Source organism: Orcinus orca, chromosome 19 (genome assembly GCF_937001465.1).
Source record: "Orcinus orca chromosome 19, mOrcOrc1.1, whole genome shotgun sequence".
NCBI lineage: Eukaryota > Metazoa > Chordata > Mammalia > Artiodactyla > Delphinidae > Orcinus > Orcinus orca.
This window is the reverse complement of record NC_064577.1, coordinates 32,231,045-32,250,765: the sequence shown is the minus strand read 5'-3', so window position 1 is coordinate 32,250,765 and position 19,721 is coordinate 32,231,045. Positions and strand designations below refer to the sequence as shown.

General features: G+C 51.8%; 1 protein-coding gene across 2 annotated transcripts; it reads right to left on the bottom strand.

The window, feature by feature from the left end:
* Nucleotides 1-701: 701 nt before the first annotated feature.
* Nucleotides 702-19,715, bottom strand: SLC26A11 (solute carrier family 26 member 11). 2 transcript variants are annotated; one of them, XM_004275550.3, is made up of 17 exons: nt 19,577-19,715; nt 18,259-18,473; nt 17,506-17,698; nt 17,032-17,117; nt 14,757-14,836; nt 13,529-13,671; nt 8,955-9,130; nt 8,440-8,512; nt 6,463-6,513; nt 5,286-5,346; nt 4,815-4,870; nt 4,480-4,620; nt 3,743-3,870; nt 3,314-3,413; nt 2,726-2,859; nt 2,319-2,391; nt 702-1,528 (listed from the first exon to the last, which is right to left on the bottom strand). In XM_004275550.3, the coding sequence occupies exons 2-17, from the start codon at nt 18,469-18,471 to the stop codon at nt 1,437-1,439; spliced, it is 1,800 nt and encodes a 599-aa protein (XP_004275598.1). In that variant the 5' UTR covers nt 18,472-18,473; nt 19,577-19,715; the 3' UTR covers nt 702-1,436. The 2 variants fall into 2 exon arrangements, with proteins under 2 accessions (XP_004275598.1, XP_033294569.1); XM_033438678.2 differs by lacking the exons at nt 17,506-17,698; nt 19,577-19,715 and having other exon boundaries at nt 17,032-17,143; nt 18,259-18,438.
* Between the last annotated feature and the right edge of the window lie 6 nt (nt 19,716-19,721).

Sequence of the window (19,721 nt, the reverse complement as noted above, 5' to 3'; positions counted from 1 at the left end):
TTTCCAAAATTGCTAACGAGGTTGTGATAAACATCCTTGGTCAGCTTCCCCGGAGACAGGCTTGTGTTTTGCTAGAGTGGCTTCCTAGAAGCAGAGCTGCTGAGTCACAGATGGTGAGGGTTTTCAATGAAATTGGTCCCACCTGTGTGCATCAACTGGCTACATTGTGAATTGGATGATCTCTGGGGTCCAGAATGGGTGGGCTCAGAATGTGGGCACAGGCCAAAAAGGGACCACAACTCCCATCACAGCTCTGGCCAGGTGTGGCCCAGCGGGCAGAGCTTCAGGACACACTCACCTTGTGGAAAAAGAGAAACTGTCTGAGGTAAGGGAAGGCTGCCTTGGGGCTGGCGGTGAACCGTTTAGCTGGCTGGTCAGGGTCCTGGAAGGAGAAACACCAGAAGATGGAGGACAAGGAATCTGAAAAGACTCACGTATTATGGGCAGGCTTGGACCCTTGCTCTGCTCAGATACTGGCCAGGGTGGCTTGGGCAGAACACTGGTGGCTCTATGGCACCGCATCCAGGGCCATCTGCATGGTGAGCTCTTTCTCAAAGAGTCCAGGAGCACAACCTTCCTCAGCTAGGATTTACCTCTAAAAATTGATGGAAGTGAAATTTAAAACAGGCAAGTCCCTGTATGGAGAGCTTGCTAAGTAAATTATGACTCATATAGAATAAAATACCACGTAGCCATTGATATTCATGTATTCTGTTTATTATCACAACAAATAATTCACAGCAATGACCGCATGAAAATGTGGGTCACAGAGCACCATGGATGAAATGATCCCATTTACATGACTGTAAACACACACCCACATGCTAACGTACACACATGTACGTGTACTGGAGGGAGGAGGTGTGGAGCTATCACCAAAGTGGATGGGGGGGATGGTTACCTGTAGTTTTTACAATAAGCATTTATGGTTTTTACAAAAACACCAAAGCTATACTTATTTAGAAAACACAACGAAGTTATTTTTAATAGACACTTTAAGTCATTTGGCAAACCTTGGTTTTCCTCTCAACAACAGCTCAGCCGCCGCCATCAAGAAGGGAACCCACCTGAGAGATGCCCACCCTCCCCATTTCCCCTGAAATCTAGGAAGGAGCTGGGGCGAGAGGTCTCCTCTCCTAGACCAGGTTGAAATCCCTGCCCTTTCCTTTCTCAAGTGGTCTGCCATTCTAGAAAGTGTTCTCCAAATCACTCTTTAAAAAAAGAGTTCGCATACCAGGAAGAGCAGGGAGGTACTTTTTCAATCATCTCAGAGGAAGGGATGAGTCCCACCTGTGGACCCCCACGCAGTTGCCATCCCCCTCCTCTGGGACACCTACTCAGGTTTCTCAGATCCATCTGCAAGGCGGCATCCGGCATCACAGTGACCAGAACCTTCCGTGAGACCCTCTGATGTCGGGCGCCCATTGGCAGCCCAATCAGGCCTTCAGCAGGGCGATCTTGTGTTCCGGAACAGAGTCTTCGCTGCCATTGTAGGGCTGGGTCCCTGGTTCTTGCTTCAGGTATTTCTCTGCAGAAAACACAAGGTTTCCAAACACTAAAAAAGTGAAGTGAGGATAGGCCAGTTCACAGAATGGGATTAAAGGCTGGCCTTTTGGGGGCCTCAAGCCTGGGGAGTTAAGGTCCCTGGACCAATATCTCCAGCCCCGGGCCGGTTTCACCTAAGTCTCCACCAGCACCTCACCACTCTCCATGCCACGATAACCCTCCTCACTGCTGCGCGGGTTCCATGGTGCGGCTGGGCCCAATCTGCTTATCCAGTTCCTGTGGATCAGCGTCTGGCTGCTTTAGCAGCAACATGGATGAATCGCACAGACACCAAGTTGAGCCAAGGAAGCCGAACACAGAAAGAATCCTCTTGATCCCACTACATGAAGTTCCGGAACAGGCTACACTGACCGATGGTGGAAGAAATCAGAGCAGTGCTTACCCCTAGTGGGGGCCACTGGAAGGGAGCAAGAGGGAACTTTCTGGAACGATGGAGAAAAGCTACATCCTGACTGGACGCCCATTGCATCCATGTGTCAGGACTCAAACTCACATTTAGGATCTGTGCATTTCACTGTATGTGAACTGTGCCTCAATTAAAAACTCATATACAGTCCCAAAACATAAAACCCCAGAGCAGGAAGGCCCCCTGACAACCTGTCCACTGCCTCACCCTCGTCCGAGTGCTCCCCACTCTTGGACTCGAGCACTGACCCTCCCACCTCCCAGGGTTTCTGTCCTGCCGTCCTGACCCTGTGGGGTGTGGCAGCCAGGCTGCCGTGCCTCTCACTCTGATGACTGGCCACACCCACCTGCTTCTTCCAGGGTGCAGAAGTACAGGACGCCCTTCAGGTCAGCTGACAGCAGGACACGGAGAACGGGGACCTGTGGGACAAACGGTGATTCCAGGTGGGAATGCTCCTGCCCTAGCAAGCCACGTCACAGGCTAACTCACATCTCTGTAAGAGGAACACTTCTTAAGTGAATACCTTCTGAAGAACACGGAGATGAGTGCTCTGCAAATACAACACATGATGTAACGGACACAAGCAGAGCTCTGCAGCCAGATGCCACAAAAATGGAGCCCAGCCGCCTTCCTCACTGTGTGACATTGGGCAAGTCACTCAGCTTCTCTGGGCCTTGGCATCCTCACCTTGACATGGGGATGGTGACAACACAGACCTCACAGGCTACTTCGAGAGCAGATGCTGACACCCACCTGCAGGCCAATGAGGGCGAGGGTGGCGCCCCGCTTGTGGAAGTCCTCCAGGAGCTCCCCGAGCCCCAGCACCACCGTGTAGTCAATGCTGCAGATGTGGGTGCAGTCCAGGGCTGCAGAGCGTGGCGGGGATGCTGGGGGGACAGGGGAGTGGTCACACCAGGCAGAGGCTGCCAGAAAAGGCTCTGGCCAGGGGCATGGGGCCAAACAAGGCCATCAAGAGCTCCTCCCCAGTGGGGACGGGAAGGGGAAAGGACAAGGACCCAAAACGTTAGCTGTCTGGAGACAGCAACAACCATTTCCTTCATAGGGCAGGCAAACAGACCCCTTTCTCCCCTAAATACCAACTCCTGGAAGGAGCGGGCCCTCAGGGACACATGTTGGGAAACTGCCACCCTTGCTGCATGCACACACGGTGCGGGGGGGTGTCCACTGGACGCCACTCTTGAGACGCCCGAGACCCCCAGGACCCAAGGACAGGCAAGCTCCTTCCTGACAGCCGAGAGCAGGGTCTTGGGGTCCAGCAGGAACCCCTGCTGAGAGGGTGGCGGGGAGCTGGGGGTGACCGCAGCCCAACTGGCCACGTACTTTCCAGAGCCCGGCTCAGTAACGCCTCCCGGAGGGTTTCGATCGCAGGGAAGTGCAGGCCACTCGCCGGCTGCAGGACCAGCATCGGGCCCTCTGACACCTGGGGACAGTGTGGGGAAGCCAGTGAGCCCTGGAGGCAAGTTCAACAGGGCAGCTCTTCCAGGCCTAGGGTGGACGGGAGGGTGCAGAGCTGGCGGGACCCCCACCTGCGCCACAGCCCCACGCGCAGCAAGGTAGCACTGTGGGGTTATGACCGGAAGGTCAAACCATCCGCTAGGTGAATGGTCACTTGGCAGTGCCTCAGGCCACAATCACACCAAGAACTCAAAATGCAAGACAGTGGGGTCAAAGGGTCTGCCCATGGCATGCTTCACCCCACCGGGCCCCCTGAGGCCAGCAGGTCCCCCTCAGGGGGACCAGATGGGCTACCTGTATCTTGGGTCTGGCCACGGAGTGCAGGAGAACCAGCATAGACACCAGGGTCCCTGCCAGGATGCCGTACTGGACCTCCCAGAAGCAGAGCAGGAACGTCACGCAGAGGGGCAGCAAGTCCAGCCCTGGAAGAGGAGGTCCAGCTGAGGAATGGCCCCTCCTCAGCGACCTTGGCTCCCAGCTACCCGAGCCCCCTGACAAGAGACACCTCGTGCGTGCCTTTCCTCATAATGAGTGAAGGTGTCATGGACCCCAAACAGCTCCCGGGGGACCCCCATCCAGAGACTTGGGGACTGATGTTTCTGACAGGCCATGCCACCTCAAGGATGTGTCAGAGGCAAGAAATCCCTCCCTACCTGGGCGAGGGGCCCTTAAGACCTGCCTGGTCCCCTGCCCCTGGGGAGAGGTCCCAGTGGGCACTTCTCAGGGGACCAAGGAAAAAGGGATATGAGGACCAGGGAGGCACCGAGACTTCTCTTAGATGTAGAAGCCACATAAATCCCTTAACTGCTTTGAAAAACAAAAGAGAACAAAAACTTGTTACGGTAAAGGAATTGCAGGTTCCGGAGAACCTTGAGCTGCTATGACCAGTGGAGAAAGGGAGGCTATGACACGAACCCTGCTGGTCACCCCAAAGCCCCCATCTCTCCCCCAGCTGGGCCAGCCTGGGCAGCAGCCAATGGCAGACGGAGGATCATCGATAACCTTGGTGCCGACGGACAGGAGATACATACTTTTCACTCGCCAGAGCGTCCCCACGATCTTGGTGTCGAACAGGGGGACCACAGCCATGATAATGACAGCAGCCAGGGCAGACTTGGGGATGTAGTAGAAGAGTGAGGTCAGGTAGTCGAGTGACAGCAGCACCAGGGCTCCTGCAGGGGCGTGGGGTGCTGTGACCTCATGGCCCTGCCGCCCCAACTCCCACCCAGCAAGGAGTCCCTGCTCTGGGGCACACAGCCAGGCACCAGAGCCGACGGCACCCACACCCTGGGCTCCCTCCACTCCTTCCCTCCTATCTCACTGCGGCGGACACGGGGAACACAGTGTCTGTGCAAGGGGTGCTCACCCGTCATCAGGCCCCCTGCTGGGGTGCACACCCCTGACTGAGCATTCACAGCCGTCCTGGAAGGCAACAGAGACCCATTAGTGGCTGTCGGGCTGGGAGAGCAGGGGAGGCGAGGAGCCACAATCCCTCCCACCTCCACTGTCTTTCAGGAATTAACTCCAGCACCAAGATGCTGGGAGCATTTCCATGCACGGGGATCTTTTTAACGTTAAACTGCAGCGCCGTGTATCGGCGTAAAGAAAACCAGCTAAGATGGTGAGGGAAGCAGAGGGAGCCCCCTCTTGTCTCCCCATAAACACCGTCACAGCTGACCAAGGGAGAGAGGACCAATGTGGAGAAAAGTGAAAACGGCCTCAGGACATGGGCAAGGGCCCAGGAGGGGGAACCTAGTTCTTCAAGCTAGACAAGGACCCTCTGACCTGGGCGGGGACCTCCCTGGAGACACAGGGAAGGGGGAACGTGGTCACTCACCGGCCAAAGCTGCCCGTGACCGGGTAGGAGGAGAAGAGGGAGCCCAGGATGTTTGTCAGGCCTGTGGAGAAACGGAAGGAAAAAGCTCATCCAGGACGAGAAGCAGCATAAAATAGAGAGAAAAAGGAGAGGAGGAGAAAGGAGATAAAAACCAGAAAGGAAACAGGAAGACAGAAGGTGAGAGGAACTACCCAGGGGGGCATCCTATATCTGGTTCTCTCTCCCTCTAGGAAGGTCAAATCATGATCTTTGCCAAGTGCGCCGAGATTAATTCTAGCTATAAAGCAGTTCTGACCCCAGCCCTGCCTGTGTGAAATATGCCTTTTCCCACGTATAAAAGAATGAGGAATCCCTCCTGCCCAGAAAGGGGGACGGCTGAGTAAGGCAAGTGTGCAGAGACAGGCCTGAAGTGCCCAGTACGCCTGCCGGCATCCCTGCTACTCTTGAGTTCCTTCAAACCCACACTTCCATGAGATGACTAGCCAAGGTGAATGGGAGAAGGTCATGGCCAGTAAGCTGCCTTCCCTGTGTGCCTCTGATTAAGCTGTACTGGACACAGCCATGCCCGGAACCTGGCTGGGACCTCAGAATGGAGGTAACTAGCCCAAGTTCATCACCATCAGCTCGTCAGCACCCACCTCACCCAGGGGCCTTCACAAAGACCACCATGGTCTCCTTGGCTCCACAAACCCACAACTGGTCACAGGTTCAAGGCCTGCTCTAGAGACAGCTCAGGTGTCACCTGGGATGCACTGCTCCACAGTCAGGAAGCCTGGGGCCCATCTGAGTCCTCACTCATCCGCCTGCCCCTCCTGGAGGGAGGCACAGGGCGAGGCACAGGCAGCCAAGATCCCACACAATCAGCAGGCTCACCTGAGATCCTACCTGGCCACATTCCTCAGCAACCTGACCCTCGCCCTGGAAGCCCCCACCCCCAGCCCAGGTGGAACATTCCAGGCGTTCCCAGGCACAGAACAGGCCACAGCCCTCAGGGTCTGGTACACAGCAGGTGCTCAGTGAGCCTCAGTCAGACACTAGATGTCTGCACCCTACTCCTAGGGATTAAACTGAACGACCTGAGATAGGAGAACGGGCCCCACTCGGGGCAGCTCTGCACCCTGCGTGTCAGCACCTCCACCACCCAGACCCCAAGAGCCACCTGCCACTGGAGTCTTACCGATGGCCAGCAGCTCCTGGTTGGCATCAATACGGTAATTATTTTGAGAAGCTATAAAGAGAACAGACAATAAAAACACTGTCACTAGTTACATATCATCAGGAAACTGTCTATGAAATGATAAAACAGGCTACCAGTTTCTCCCTACAGCATGGTCTATGTTTGTAAATAGAAGGTATAAACACAGATAAAATATACATATATGCAAATGTACACACGTCTTTGTGTGTTTACCAAAAAAAAAGTAGATGTAGAGCGAAACGTTAGCAGTTAATTGAGGTAGTGAAGGACATTACAAGTGATTCGTTTTTTTTTATCCATTTCTGAACTTTCAATATCTTGTGCAACAAACATGTATTGCTTTTATAATAAGGGAAAGATGTTTTAAACTAAAAAGCTCTCTGGTGGCAAGTCAAGATGACTAGAAAGTCTCAGATGAGGCCCAGAGACATGAGCGGGAAGATTTAGGGAGAAACTATGGAGCGGCATGAATTTTTTTTTTTTTTTTTTTTTTTTTTTTTTTTTTGCGGTACGCGGGCCTCTCACTGCTGTGGCCTCTCCCGTTGCAGAGCACAGGCTCCGGACGCGCAGGCTTAGTGGCCATGGCTCACGGGCCCAGCCGCTGCACGGCATGTGGTATCTTCCCGGACTGGGGCACGAACCCATGTCCCCTGCATCGGCAGGCGGACTCTCAACCACTGCGCCACCAGGGAAGCCCGCGGCATGAATTTTAAGACAGTGGTTGGTAAACTTTCTGTAAAGGGCCAGACCGTCACTATTTTAGGTTTTGAGGGTCACACCCTCTGTCACAACTGCTCAGCTCCCCATTATAGCACAAAGCAGCCATACAACACGAAACAAGTGAACAAGAGATCACCTTCCAATAAAACCTTACTTGTGAACTGAAATACAAATTTCATATACTTTTCATGTGTCATCAAATCCAAATCTTCTTTAGATTTTTTTTAAACATTTAAAAATGCAAAAGCCATTCGCAGGTGATGGGCAGCAGGCTGTGGTTTACTAAGCCTTGATTTAAAAGCAGGACAAGCTTTACAAATGAGCACAGGAAGTCAGCTGACTTCAAAAGAAAACGGAGAGTTTTCTAAGTAATAGACAAGATGAGTAAAATCTGTCACATGCAGATTCTGAGATATGCCCCTCCAAATTAAAAAAAAAAAAAAGGATCAGAAAAATAAAAACTGAACAAAAAAGATGTAAGCTGAACAGGTCGCAAACTGAAATGCAGCGTGGTCTTGAGCAACTGCTGGCGTTTGGAAAGGAAAACCCTTTAGAATGAACACTGGTTTATAGTCTCCTTGGAATGGTCTAAGGATCCAGATGCTGGAACTTCAAGGAAGGAAACATAATCCTGGCACAACCTGGGCTGGGCAGTGAACACAAGTTAGGTAGTCATAGTAACATACATGTCATATATCTGAATTTTAACCTTTAGAGTAAAATTAGATCCAAACAAAGGACTTAACCCTCTTATAGAACAGAAGAAACACATCATCCTCATGGACAACACAGAACAAAAGTCCAGGGACCTAAGACAGAAGCAGGGACATATGAAAGGTCTGGCAGCCTCAGCTCAGGCAGAGGGAATCAGTATTGAGCAGCAAACATATAAGTAGATTAACGCTTCCCAGCCTCTCCAGGGGTCAGGAGGGGACAGGCCAGGTGTGCTCAGACACTCGGAAAGGGCACCTTGTCAAATTTTTAGGAATTTTGCTAACAGGGTATCAAATACAGCTATTATTACCAATTAAATGAAAACTGTCAATTCAATAAGTTATATTAAAAACAAAGACAATACTTTAAAAAAATACTTTTAAAAAAGCATGTATTACTCAGATAAAAATTCAAAGTTTTAAAAATCAAAGCAGATAAAAAGCAAGCAGAAGAGCAGGCAAGCAAGGCAGGCTGGGCTCCAGGCTGAGGTACCAGGGAGGGCGTGGGTGGTGAGCATCTTACCAAAGGATTTGGCCACTGCGATGCTCTCCAGGAGACCCATCAGGGGCACCACGGCCAGCCCGGCCCCCATGCCCTGAGAGAGGAGAGAGGGATGGTGAGTGACCCTCTGGGGAAGGACAGAAGAGGCCTGACCAGTCAGTGACCTGATAAGGTAGGCACTGGCTCGTCCATGTCTGACAGAAGCAAACATACTTCAGCTGCAGGGCTGTGAGCTCACACTGCAAGAAACACGACACACAGCAGAACACAACAGATTCCTGCTCTGCCAGCGTCCACGATGGCAGGAACACCCCTGGGCTCAAGGTAGAAAAATAAATGTGGTGCCCTTTGAGGTTGTGCCTAATCTGGAACTCATTCCTACCTGTCCCTGCACCAGAGATGCCCCTTCCTGAGAACAGCAGTCCTAGCTGAGTTCAGAGCTGCGCATCACTAAGCGGATGCATTAGGAGATAGAACCAGGCCCAGGGGCTGCTGCGGCCTCAGCCAAGCCGGCCTGGCTCCCTGTCTCTACCCACCTGTACCATCTCGGTGAAGGAGATCGTCCCGTTGGCAGTGGTCACTGAGAAGGGAGGGATGTGGGCATCAGGGAGCCCCTCGGGTGTCTTCCCAGTTAGAACAAAAGGCTGGTATCCAGTCACCTGGAAGGAGTATGCGACCAGGGCAGCAAAGGAGACCACCAGGGCGTTGCGAGCTAGGACAGGGGGAGAGACTGTCAGTGAAACCTGGATCGTCTGGGTAACTGGGGCAAATACACCTCAGAAGGTGGAAGACCCCACCCCAGCCTGGGAAACAGCGTGGATACAAGCAACCGTATGGCAGGCATGAACACATGACACCATGAAAAACGCACAATGGGGAACCAGAGGAGTGGTGACACACAGGGCCAGCACGCATATCATCTACTGGTCACCAGTGACTGCATGGTCAAAGGCAGAGCTGGAAAGACTTTGAGATCAGATCTCCCAAGGTGATGCCCCTTTGAAGACGGAGAAACAGAGCAGGTTTACTCTGCTGCCTAAAACAACTAAAAACTGGACAAAACATATGGAACAACGGTGCCTGTGTATATATACCCAAATATCCCCCAAATTGACCTTCTAGAAATGAAAACCGTAACGTCTGAGGCAAAATATACACTGAATGGATTAAAGACAGATTAGATATTACAGGAAAAAGACTAGTGAAACTGAAGATGTAGCAATAGAATCTCCTCAAAATGAAACACACAGAAGAAGAGAAAGATTGAAAAACTGTACAAAGCATCAGTAGCTGTGGAACAATTTCAAGTAACCTAGTATGTGTCAGAGTCCACAAAGAAAGACCATGGAGTGGCATGGGGAGACAGCACAAGGATTTGAAGAAACAATGACTGAGTATTTTTCCAAATTTGATAAAAACTGCAAACCTGCATAACCAAGAAGCTCAGTGAATTCCAAGGACAAGACACATGGAAAAAAAAGAAACTACAACAAGGCACATCATAATCAAATTGCCTAAAGCCAATGATAAAGAGAATTTTTTTTTTTGGCTGTGTTGGGTCTTCATTTCTGTGCGTGGGCTTTCTCTAGTTGCGGCGAGCAGGGGCCTCTCTTCATTGCGGTGTGCGGGCCTCTCACTGTCGCGGCCTCTCTTGTTGCGGAGCACAGGCTCCAGATGCGCAGGCTCAGTAGCTGTGGCGCACGGGCTTAGTTGCTCTGCAGCATGTGGGATCTTCCCAGACCAGGGCTCAAACCCGTGTCCCCTGCACTGGCAGGCAGATTCTCAACCACTGTGCCACCAGGGAAGCCCAAGAGAATGTCTTAAAAGCAGCCAGAGAAAAAGGTCATATTTAGAGAAATGAAATAAGAATGACAGCAGACTTCTTGCAGGAAACAAAGCAGGCCAGAAGACAGGAGAACAGCATTTTTAAAGTGTGGAGGAGGAAAAAAACTGTCTAGAATTCTATATCCAGCAAAGCTACCCTCCAAAAGAAAAGTAAAACATTGACTATTTTGGACATACAAAAGTTGAAAGAATTCATCACCAACAGGCCTGCACTACAGGAAACAATATAGAAGGCTCTCCAGGCAGAAGGAAAATGATACAGATGGAAATCTGGATCTACACAAAGGAACGAAAAGCACAAGATGTATAATGTGGGAAGATATAACAGACTCTGTTCTCATTACTTGTACATCTTTAGAAGTAACTACATAGTTAAAGTGGAAACAATAATAACGACTGAGGGATTTAAAACACATGTTGAAAAAAAATATATGACAACCATAGCACAAAGGCTAGAAGAGGAGAAACGGATGTATCTGGTCAAAAGGTTCTTATATCAACGTGAAGTTGGAAAGTATACTGTATTAAGATACAGATGTATACGATAAACCCTAAAGCAACCACCAAAAACAAACAAGCAAAAACAAAAACACACACAGCAGTTATAGCCAATAAGCCAATAAAGGGAATAAAAAAAGAATCATAGAAAAATACTCAATCCAAAAGATGGCAGAAAGAGAGGGAAAAGGGAACAAAGAAGAAATGAGACAATAGGAAACAAAGAGCAATGTGGTAGATCTAAAGCTAGATACATCAATCATCACATGGAATGTAAACATTACCCCACCCCCCAATGAAAAGGCAGAGATCATCAGATTGTATTAAAAAACAAAACCCGTCTATATGTTTCCTACAAAAAACACACTTGTTAAACATAAAGACACAAATAAGTTAAATAGGTTCAAAGTAAAAGGATGGGAAAACATATGCTAATACTAACCAAAAGAAATCTGGAACAACTCTACATGAAAGTAGAGTTCAGAGCAAAGAATGTTACCAGGATAAAGGGGGTCATTTCCAGAGAAAATTATAATTCTACACATGTATGTACATACAAAGTTTGTTCTCTGACAGTAATGGGATTACGTTAGAAATCAGTAGCAAAATACTAATTAAAAAAATCCCCAAATATTTGGAAACTAATTCCTAAAAGGCTCCTGGTTCAAAGGGTAAATAATCCACAATTCAAAAGAGAAGTAAAAATGGAAATTAGAAAGTATTTAGAACGAAGTGAAAATGAAAACACAACCTATCAAAATTGTGGGATGCAGCTAAAGCAGTGCTGAGTAGGAAATTTATGACCCTAATCACTATATTGGAAAAGGAAGGTCTCAAAGACCTCAGCTTCTGCCTTAAGAATTTGAAAAAGAAACCTAAATTCAAAAGTAGCCAATGCAAGGAAATAATAAAGATCAGATCAAAATCTACTAACGAGAAAACAAAAGCAATAGAGAGATCAATGCAATCAAAAGCTGGTTCTGTGAGATAAATAAAATCGATACACCTCTAGATCAACTGATCAAGAAAAAGGGCAAGTGACCTGGGAGCAAGTCCTCACTCTGCCTGCTCCTAGCTATGTGACCTTGAGAAGTCTTATTTGGTTTGTCTGTTTTACCTTTCAGAGCCTCATTTTCCTCACTGGCAACACAGGGAAAATAATATCTCATCCTCAAGGCTGCTATGAGAATCAAAAGAAGTGATGTTTGTAAAATGCTTTATAAGTCATCCATCACTGTATGTCAGATCACAGCTCATTCAATTTCTGCAAGTCTCTACTTTTTCATTTGCAAAAGGGGAGAAATTACAACTGTTCCACCTAGCCCACAAGAGTGTTCTGGGGCTAAACAAATTCTCTACAAATTGCTAAACAAACACAAGGTACTACTATAGGTTAACCTGTCCTCACTCAGCTAAAATACAAGCTGAAACGATGACTTTTTAATAAACATAGTTGGGAGCTCAGTAACTAGTTTCCTAAGGACACACCACATATCCTGGAGAGAAAGAAGACAGTAGTCCCTGAGAAGCCTACAGGGTTTTGGAGCAGCATTTATCAGACCTCAGTGTGCCTACAAGTCACCTGACAAGCATGTTAACGTGCAGATTCTGCGTCAGAGGTCTGGGTGGGCCTGAGAACCTGCATTTCCAACAAGCTCCCAGGGGATGCCTGTGCTGCTGGTCAGAGGCCACACTTCGAGTGTTAAGTTTTAGGCAACAGAGCCTGTTTTCACTATTTTACAGATGACTATACTAAAGCTCATAAAATTTTGACAAGTGACTCATGCAAGTGCCAGGTAAGTGGCTAAACTAGGACTTGAAACCAGTAGTTTCACCATAAACCCAGTGCTCTTCCACCCTCCCAAGCGCTCAGCGTTTACCCATGGCCTCCCGGCTGCAGAATGGCGTCTGGTGAGTGACTCTTGGGACTGGGGACCAGCCGGAGAAGCTGGAAGTGACTCAAGGGCTGAAATCTAGTCACCCCCTCCCTCCCACAACTGGCTGGATTTCATGGCCACGGAGGAGTAGGGCCAAGCGGGATGATTTCCATTCCCCTCAGCTCTGGAAAGGCCCAGTAGGTATCAATGCTTCCTTGCTTTGCTGTACCTGCCATTCTCTCTCTGTGTCACCTACTGGCAGCTCAGTGGAGAGATGTCCATCCCCACCGCCACCCCGAGATGGCCCTTCAACCAGCCAATGGTTCCACTAACTCTCCTCATCTTGCTGCCTTTTACTTCAGCCTTTCTTTACAGATCCTCTGGTTAACTGCAACTCAACCTGCTGATTCCAGGCCTGAAGCAAAATGTTTACCCTTTGCAGCTGCACAATTAAAACAGGACCAGTCTGTCTCAGTGGAACTTGTTTTCTCCCCCAGAGACCTGCCAGAGTTTCTCAACCTTAGCACTGCTGACACCTTGGGCCAGATCAGTTTTTTTGCCGTGGGAGACTATACATTGCAGGATGTTTAGTAAAATCCCTGGCCTCCACCCATCAGAAGCCAGAAACAGTCTTGCCCAGTAGTGTCAACCAAAAATGTCTCTGAACATTGCCAAATGTCCCCCGGGGGCGGGGGGGAGCAAAATCATCCCTAGCTGAGAACTTCTGCCGTTAAACAGAGTTCTCAGCCCTGGACGCATATCAGAACCACTTAGCGAGTGACGTGAAGTTCTCTAGGGGTGGAATTCGGGTTCCTGGGGTGACTACAATGTGAGACCAGGTTGTGCAGGACAAATCTGGAAATGGTCCCTCAGCCAGAAGGCCCCCTCACCTGTGGTGGCAGTCCAAACCAACCCATGGCTGAGCCGCACGCCAGTGGGCATCTCGGGATGGACGGGAGGCACGTGGTCCCGCATCAGCTTTAGCACGAGAAGCAGCACCATGCAGACCAGTCCCAGCACTGCATCGCCCACCCTGTAGACAGACACCAGTCACCGCCCAAACCTGCTGATAGCACAGGCCTTCTGGCCTTTGGTTGCTGCTTCTGCTGGAAAACTTTCTCTCTCGAATGCTCTTTTTGTTTTTTCCTAAGTAACCTCTGTCCCTGTTCCATTTCAAAACTTTATTCGAAACTTAGTAGGTACACAGGCCCTGGGAGCTGAAGCCCAGATCACAGTGGTAGCCATAGGCGCGCTACCAACTCACGTTTTTAGTCACATAGCTCTCTGGGCTACACGTGTCTCGTCAGTTCCGGGAGATTCACTCCTGACTGCCTATGATGCTCTCTGACCAGTCCATCTCCATCTCCACTGCCCTCCATGTGGCTGACCCCAACCAGGTGCATCTTATGGGCCAGGAAACCTCAGCAGCAGACCAGAAGGGGAGGAGAGGATGGTCACAGGGTCTCCTCCACTCCCTTCAGGAAGCTCCCCGTACAGCTCCCCCCAGGTCACTTCTTCCTCTTGCCCCTCCAGCCAGAGAGGTGTTCTGACCTCCAGCTGGGCTCATCGAGCTGCATCTCCTATTTGTCCCTTTAATCTGCTTGCTCTGAGAGAAACTCCTCCATCTGAGTGATGTGCTTGCTGTAGGAACTCTCTCCACCTGCCACCCGTCCCCTGGCACCTGCATGTCTGTTGGCCTCTGCCTTCCCTTGCCCTGTGGTTCTCTTGCTCACTGAACTATGAACTCCTTGAACGAGAGACCACCTGCCCTTCCTTCACATGGTCTCTTCTCACTTCGACCACAAGAGAAAGCCCTGCATGGGGTCACGCTGACTGGTGCACTGGACTGACCAGAGCAGAGCTTCTCAAGCTTCAATGAGCCACGTGGGCCTCTTGTTAAGCCGACTGAGTCAGCAGGTCTGGGCCGGCCAGACTGTGCTTCTAACCAGTTCCCAGGTGATGCCGATGCTGCTCGCGGGACCCCTGTTTGAGCAGCAAGATCCCAGAGGATTGGAATAAATGCCACCTGGGAGTGGAAATGGGGAGGGAACTGGGAGAGGAATCTAGACGGAAGAGCTTACTTATGGGCGCGGGGGGAGAAACACAGCCAACCAGTACCTGGTCTCTCCGATGTTGTGGAAAGTGTAATACACTTGCAGAAAAAACTGCCTGGAGATGTGCTGCAGTCCCAGCAGATTCTGTCAAACAAGAGCTTCTGATTAGACAGCCTTCTGCGATATAAAGGCCTGAAACCCAACCCTTGCAGCATCTCAATACTGTTCCAAACCTGGAACCCCCTACCCCTCCAAGGGCCCTTCCTGGGGGAAAACATCTCCTGGCTCTCCCGGGCCTATCTGTCCATTCCCAAAGTCCCCAAAGGGAGGAGATCAAAGTTATCCCTCTCGGGGGGAAGTGGGGGCGCTGACGGTATTTCACAAAGTTCCAGTTGTCGCAAGTCGTTGCAAATTACTCAAAGTAATTTGAGCGACCTCAAACCAAGGAGACTGGTTCAACCGCTCCCTGGCCCGGGGCCCTGCCCACCCCCTCAGGCCCGGCTGCCATCTGTTCGCGGCCCCGTCCATCACTCAGCGGCCCGCCCTTCACAGCACAGACCCCACCGCCATTGGCTCGAGGCCGCGTCCGTCACTCGGAGGCCCGCCCATCGGGGACCGCCCCCTGTCAGAAGCGAAAGTCTCGCCTCGAGACGGGCAGACCCGCAAGGGCAGGGGTCGAGGGGGCGCCGAGGTCCTCCAGGGAGGAGCGCTGAGGGGACCCCGCCAGGTCGGGGGTCCTCAGGTGGGAGAAGGGGCCCCACTCTGTACTTCAGTTATCTGGTTGGGATCAGAAGGGGAGGTCGAGGCCCAGACTCGCAAGGCAATCAGGCTCCAAGGACCCCAAAACCCACTGTGTACACAGCCCCCGAAGGGGAAGGGCAGACACGGACAGCGGCTTCTGTCCTGGGCAGGGACTCCTGCGTGGGCAGGTCAAGAGGACCCCCACCCCAAGCCTAGAGGCTCTCAGATGACTGTCATGACCTAGTCAAGGTTTTGAAGACAGGGACCTAGGGGTGCCAAATACGAATGCATAAAGAAGCTACCCTCTCACTGTGTTACGAAAAAAGAACATTCTTGACACTAAAAATGAAAGATAATGTTTCCAGAATAAAGGACAGAACATCCCACGAAACAGCACTTGCCAGGCTCACCCTGACATATGTGTGTACATAATCTATAGTTCGAATTACGCACACTGTTCTAGGCTGTCTCCTCCTCTGTAAGTGGAGATAGTAATGCCTACCTCCCAGAGGACTTCTGAGAACTAAACATAGGGAGAGCTTAACCCAGCACCCAGTGACGTGTCAACTACTTTATTCTCTCTCACACGTACCCTCTTGGGCTTCACGTTCTTACTTTCTCAGCCGGCCTCCATCCGCGAAGACTGTCACGGACTAGAGTGAAGCAGAGCCTGACTGTGGGAACCACACCGTGGAGAGGCGTGTGTGTGTGTGTGTGTGTGTGTGTGTGTGTGTGTGTGTGTGTGTGTGTGTCCCTCAATCTGTACGATTCAGCTCAGTTTCATTCTGCACACCCAAGCACAGCTCCAGGCGGCCACGTTGGAAGTAAAACAGTGCCTGCCTTCCAGGTACGCAGAACCCAATGGAAGGAGAGTAAATGATATCCTCAGATAACCAATGATCACTGATTCCAATACTTCTCATTTGTGTTTAAACAGAAACATAAAAAAGCACAATATTTGAAAAACATTAAACAAAAAATTGGAAAAGACAGACATAAAAGTGAAATCACCTAGCTAAATTAGCTTAGGGAGCAATTTGCTTGTCGGAATTTTGGCAGTACACTCGTGACTTGTGAAGGCCCAATGGTTCAATATGCAGTAGGGGCAGAACTCTGTGAGGTGAACCAAGCACTCAGGCATGAAAACTCCAGCAAGAGCGGGGACTGTCATTACTGGTCCCCCAAATTACCTGTTGTAGAACTTGGCCATCACTCAATATCTCCCCCGAAGGATCATTTTATTTTACTTATTTATTTTCTGTGTGTGGTACGTGGGCCTCTCACTGTTGTGGCCTCTCCCATTGCAGAGCACAGGCTCCGGACGTGCAGGCTCAGCAGCCATGGCTCACGGGCCCAGCCGCTCCGCGGCATGTGGGATCTTCCCAGACCAGGGCACGAACCCGTGTCCCCTGCATCGGCAGGCGGACTCTCAACCACTGCGCCACCAGGGAAGCCCAAGGATGATTTTATTAATGGAGACTCATGCCAGCACGACAGGCTCTGAGCCCCAAAATAGCAAGAGTTTGACCCACACATATCAGGACCTGGCCTTGGTCCTGCTAGCCAGCAGATGCCCCAGGACCAACTAGGGTGCCTACCTTAATCTGCCCGAAGCCGATGATGATGGCGGCAGCCGAGGTGAAACCTTTAATGACGGGACAGGAGATGAAGTCCAGCAGGAACCCTGGACAGCCAAGAGGGAACACCAAGCTGGTCCCAGCCCCACTGGGTCAGTGTGGGCTGGGAGAGGTGGTATGGGTGGGACTGGGTCTAAAGACTACTGGCATACCCTGTTTGGGCTGGTTTGGAGAGCAGGAAAGAGACTAGGGACTGAGGCCCTGGGCACTTCTCTAAGTGTCCTGGCCTCCGAGCACAGTAGAGAGCTGAGAGCCACCCTTCTTGACACACACACACACACACACACACACACACACACACACACGGATAGCCCTTGGAATGCAAAGAAAGAAATGCTGAAGGCAGGGCATCCCCAGAAGGAGGTGCCTTGGTACCCCAGGAAGAGCAGAGCTGCAACCCCCCGTCCCCATGACAGGAAGGTCTGAGTGTCTTACCCAAGCGCAGGAACCCCATGCCTAATTGGATGCAGCCCGACAGAAAGGCCAGCAGCACAGCATAGGCAGGCTCGCGGAAGGTGTAGAAGGAGACCAGGAGGGACATGATGGCCGTGGGGCCCAGAGTCACATCTCGGGAGGTACCCAGAAAAAAATATACGAAGCACCCCATGAAGGCAGAGTAGAGGCCGTACTGTTGGGCAGAGAGAGCAATGAATATCCAGGAGGCACACGGCACCCGCACAGGGTCCCTGGTGTAGCTGGTTAAGCACAGGGATCTGTGTGGTCCATTGTGTATTCTGGGCACAGCAGCACATACAGGCAGGGTGCACTGATCACCCTGTTACCCAAGGTTGTGGAGCTACAGTGACTACGGGGCCTCTTTCCTACTCACACCCAACTGGGGCCTCGTGTCCTTATGTCTGAGCCTGTGATTCTGAGAAAGCATTCTTAAAGCCAGAGTGAGTCATCCCACTGGCCCCATCAGGCAATCCAGAACTAGCTTGGTGCCTGTGTGTGACAAGCATGACAAGAGGGGTTACAGGAGCACGCGTCTGCCCAAAGGCAGTCACATGCTCTAGGTTGTAAACTAAGGCTTCTTGGGCCCCATGGGACTGGAGCCCAGGGTGCCCCCTTGTCTGGAGGGAATACTATGCATGCATTTCTACTCTGCTCCTGGGTGAGCACTAAGGCCTGGAGTGGGGTCAGGCTAAGGGGAAGGGATGTGGTGGGCAGCAAGGGCACACATCTCACCTGGGGAGGGAGTCCAGCCACCTCGGCATAGGCCAGCGCCTGGGGAATGACTGTGAGCCCAACTGAGATCCCAGCGATGAAGTCCATCTTCAGCGCGTGCCAGGTGTAGTCAGGCAGCCAGGCCAGGAAAGGCAGCCTCTTCTGCATGGTCGCAGTGGACCAGCAGCAGGACATCGGGGCAAAGCCCTTGGGCGGCTTCATAGTAGATGACATGTCTAGGAAGAGTGGGGGGGGCGCGGGGGGACACAGACCAGCAGTCAGGGCCTGGGCTTCAGAAAACCCAGCAACAGGGTGAGAGTGAGGGTGAGGTCCAGAAACATCAGGAGATGCGCAATCGGTCTCCTCTCACCCAGGGGGGTGGAGCTAGATGCGTTAAATCTCCCCTCACCTTGCTGATCTGAGTCAGGAAGCCAACAGCCTGTGCAGAGAAGGCGTCAACCAAAGGTGGAGTGCCCCCCCCCCCCCCCACCGACTGCTCTCCCTTAACCCCACCTGCCCAGACCCTAGGTGCCTTCTCTTCCTCCATCCACTCTGGCCAGAAAAAATAAATGATTTCTCACTGAGAAGTTCAAACACTAATCACTAATTAGACTCAAGGTTTCTCCTCCCAGGAGAATTTGTTTCCTTTTTTTATTCCCCCCCCCCAGGAAATTTAACGGGGAGCAGTGCAGAGAAAAGCAGGTCCACGGAGATACCCACATGTGGCTGGCGATGAGTGGGTGGGGTGACTGGAGGCCCTGAGGTTTTCCAAGTGCGCAGCATAGCAGGCTCCACCCACTACGGCAGACTGCGGCGCTGCGGTGGTGGGAGGGCTCCCATCCTGAAGCTGCGCATCACCCCAACCCCCACCTGTGGCGTCTACGTCCTTAGAGGAGCCTTAGGTATTCTAGTTTGTTCTGAAAGAACGTCAGAGGCTCCCCCCGGTAATTCACGGCGCGCATCCTCTAGGGTCCTGGTGCTCCTGGCGCGCAGAGCCTGTCCCAAACCACCCCCAGCCCCGGTGGGGCCGCTCTGGACAGAACCGGCCCCCCACCCCCGAAGCCGCTTGCCCCAGACACTGGGGTCTAAGGGGGGGACCCACACCGTCTGCCGGTCCGTGGCCTGCCGGCCTCAGCAAGGCGGAGGATGGCGGGGACCTGGGTGGGGATGAGGTGGGTGGGGATGAGGTGGGTGGGGAGCGGGGTCCCCGCGGGACGCGCCCGTACCCGCGGACCACTTGCCGCCCCCCCACGTCGGCCGCCCACCAGCGACCCCGGCCAGTGCCCTGGCAACTCGAGCGCCCGACCCCGGGCCCCGCCGCCGTCAGCCACGCACTCACCGGACGCCACAGCTCGGGGTCTCCCGTCGTCTCCGCAGCTGGTCTGCAGAAACCGCAGAGGTTGGGGGAGCGGTAGCCGGAGCCGGGGCGGGTCCTGGGCGGGTCCTGATGTACACGTGACCGAGGGTGGGGGCGGGAGGGCTGG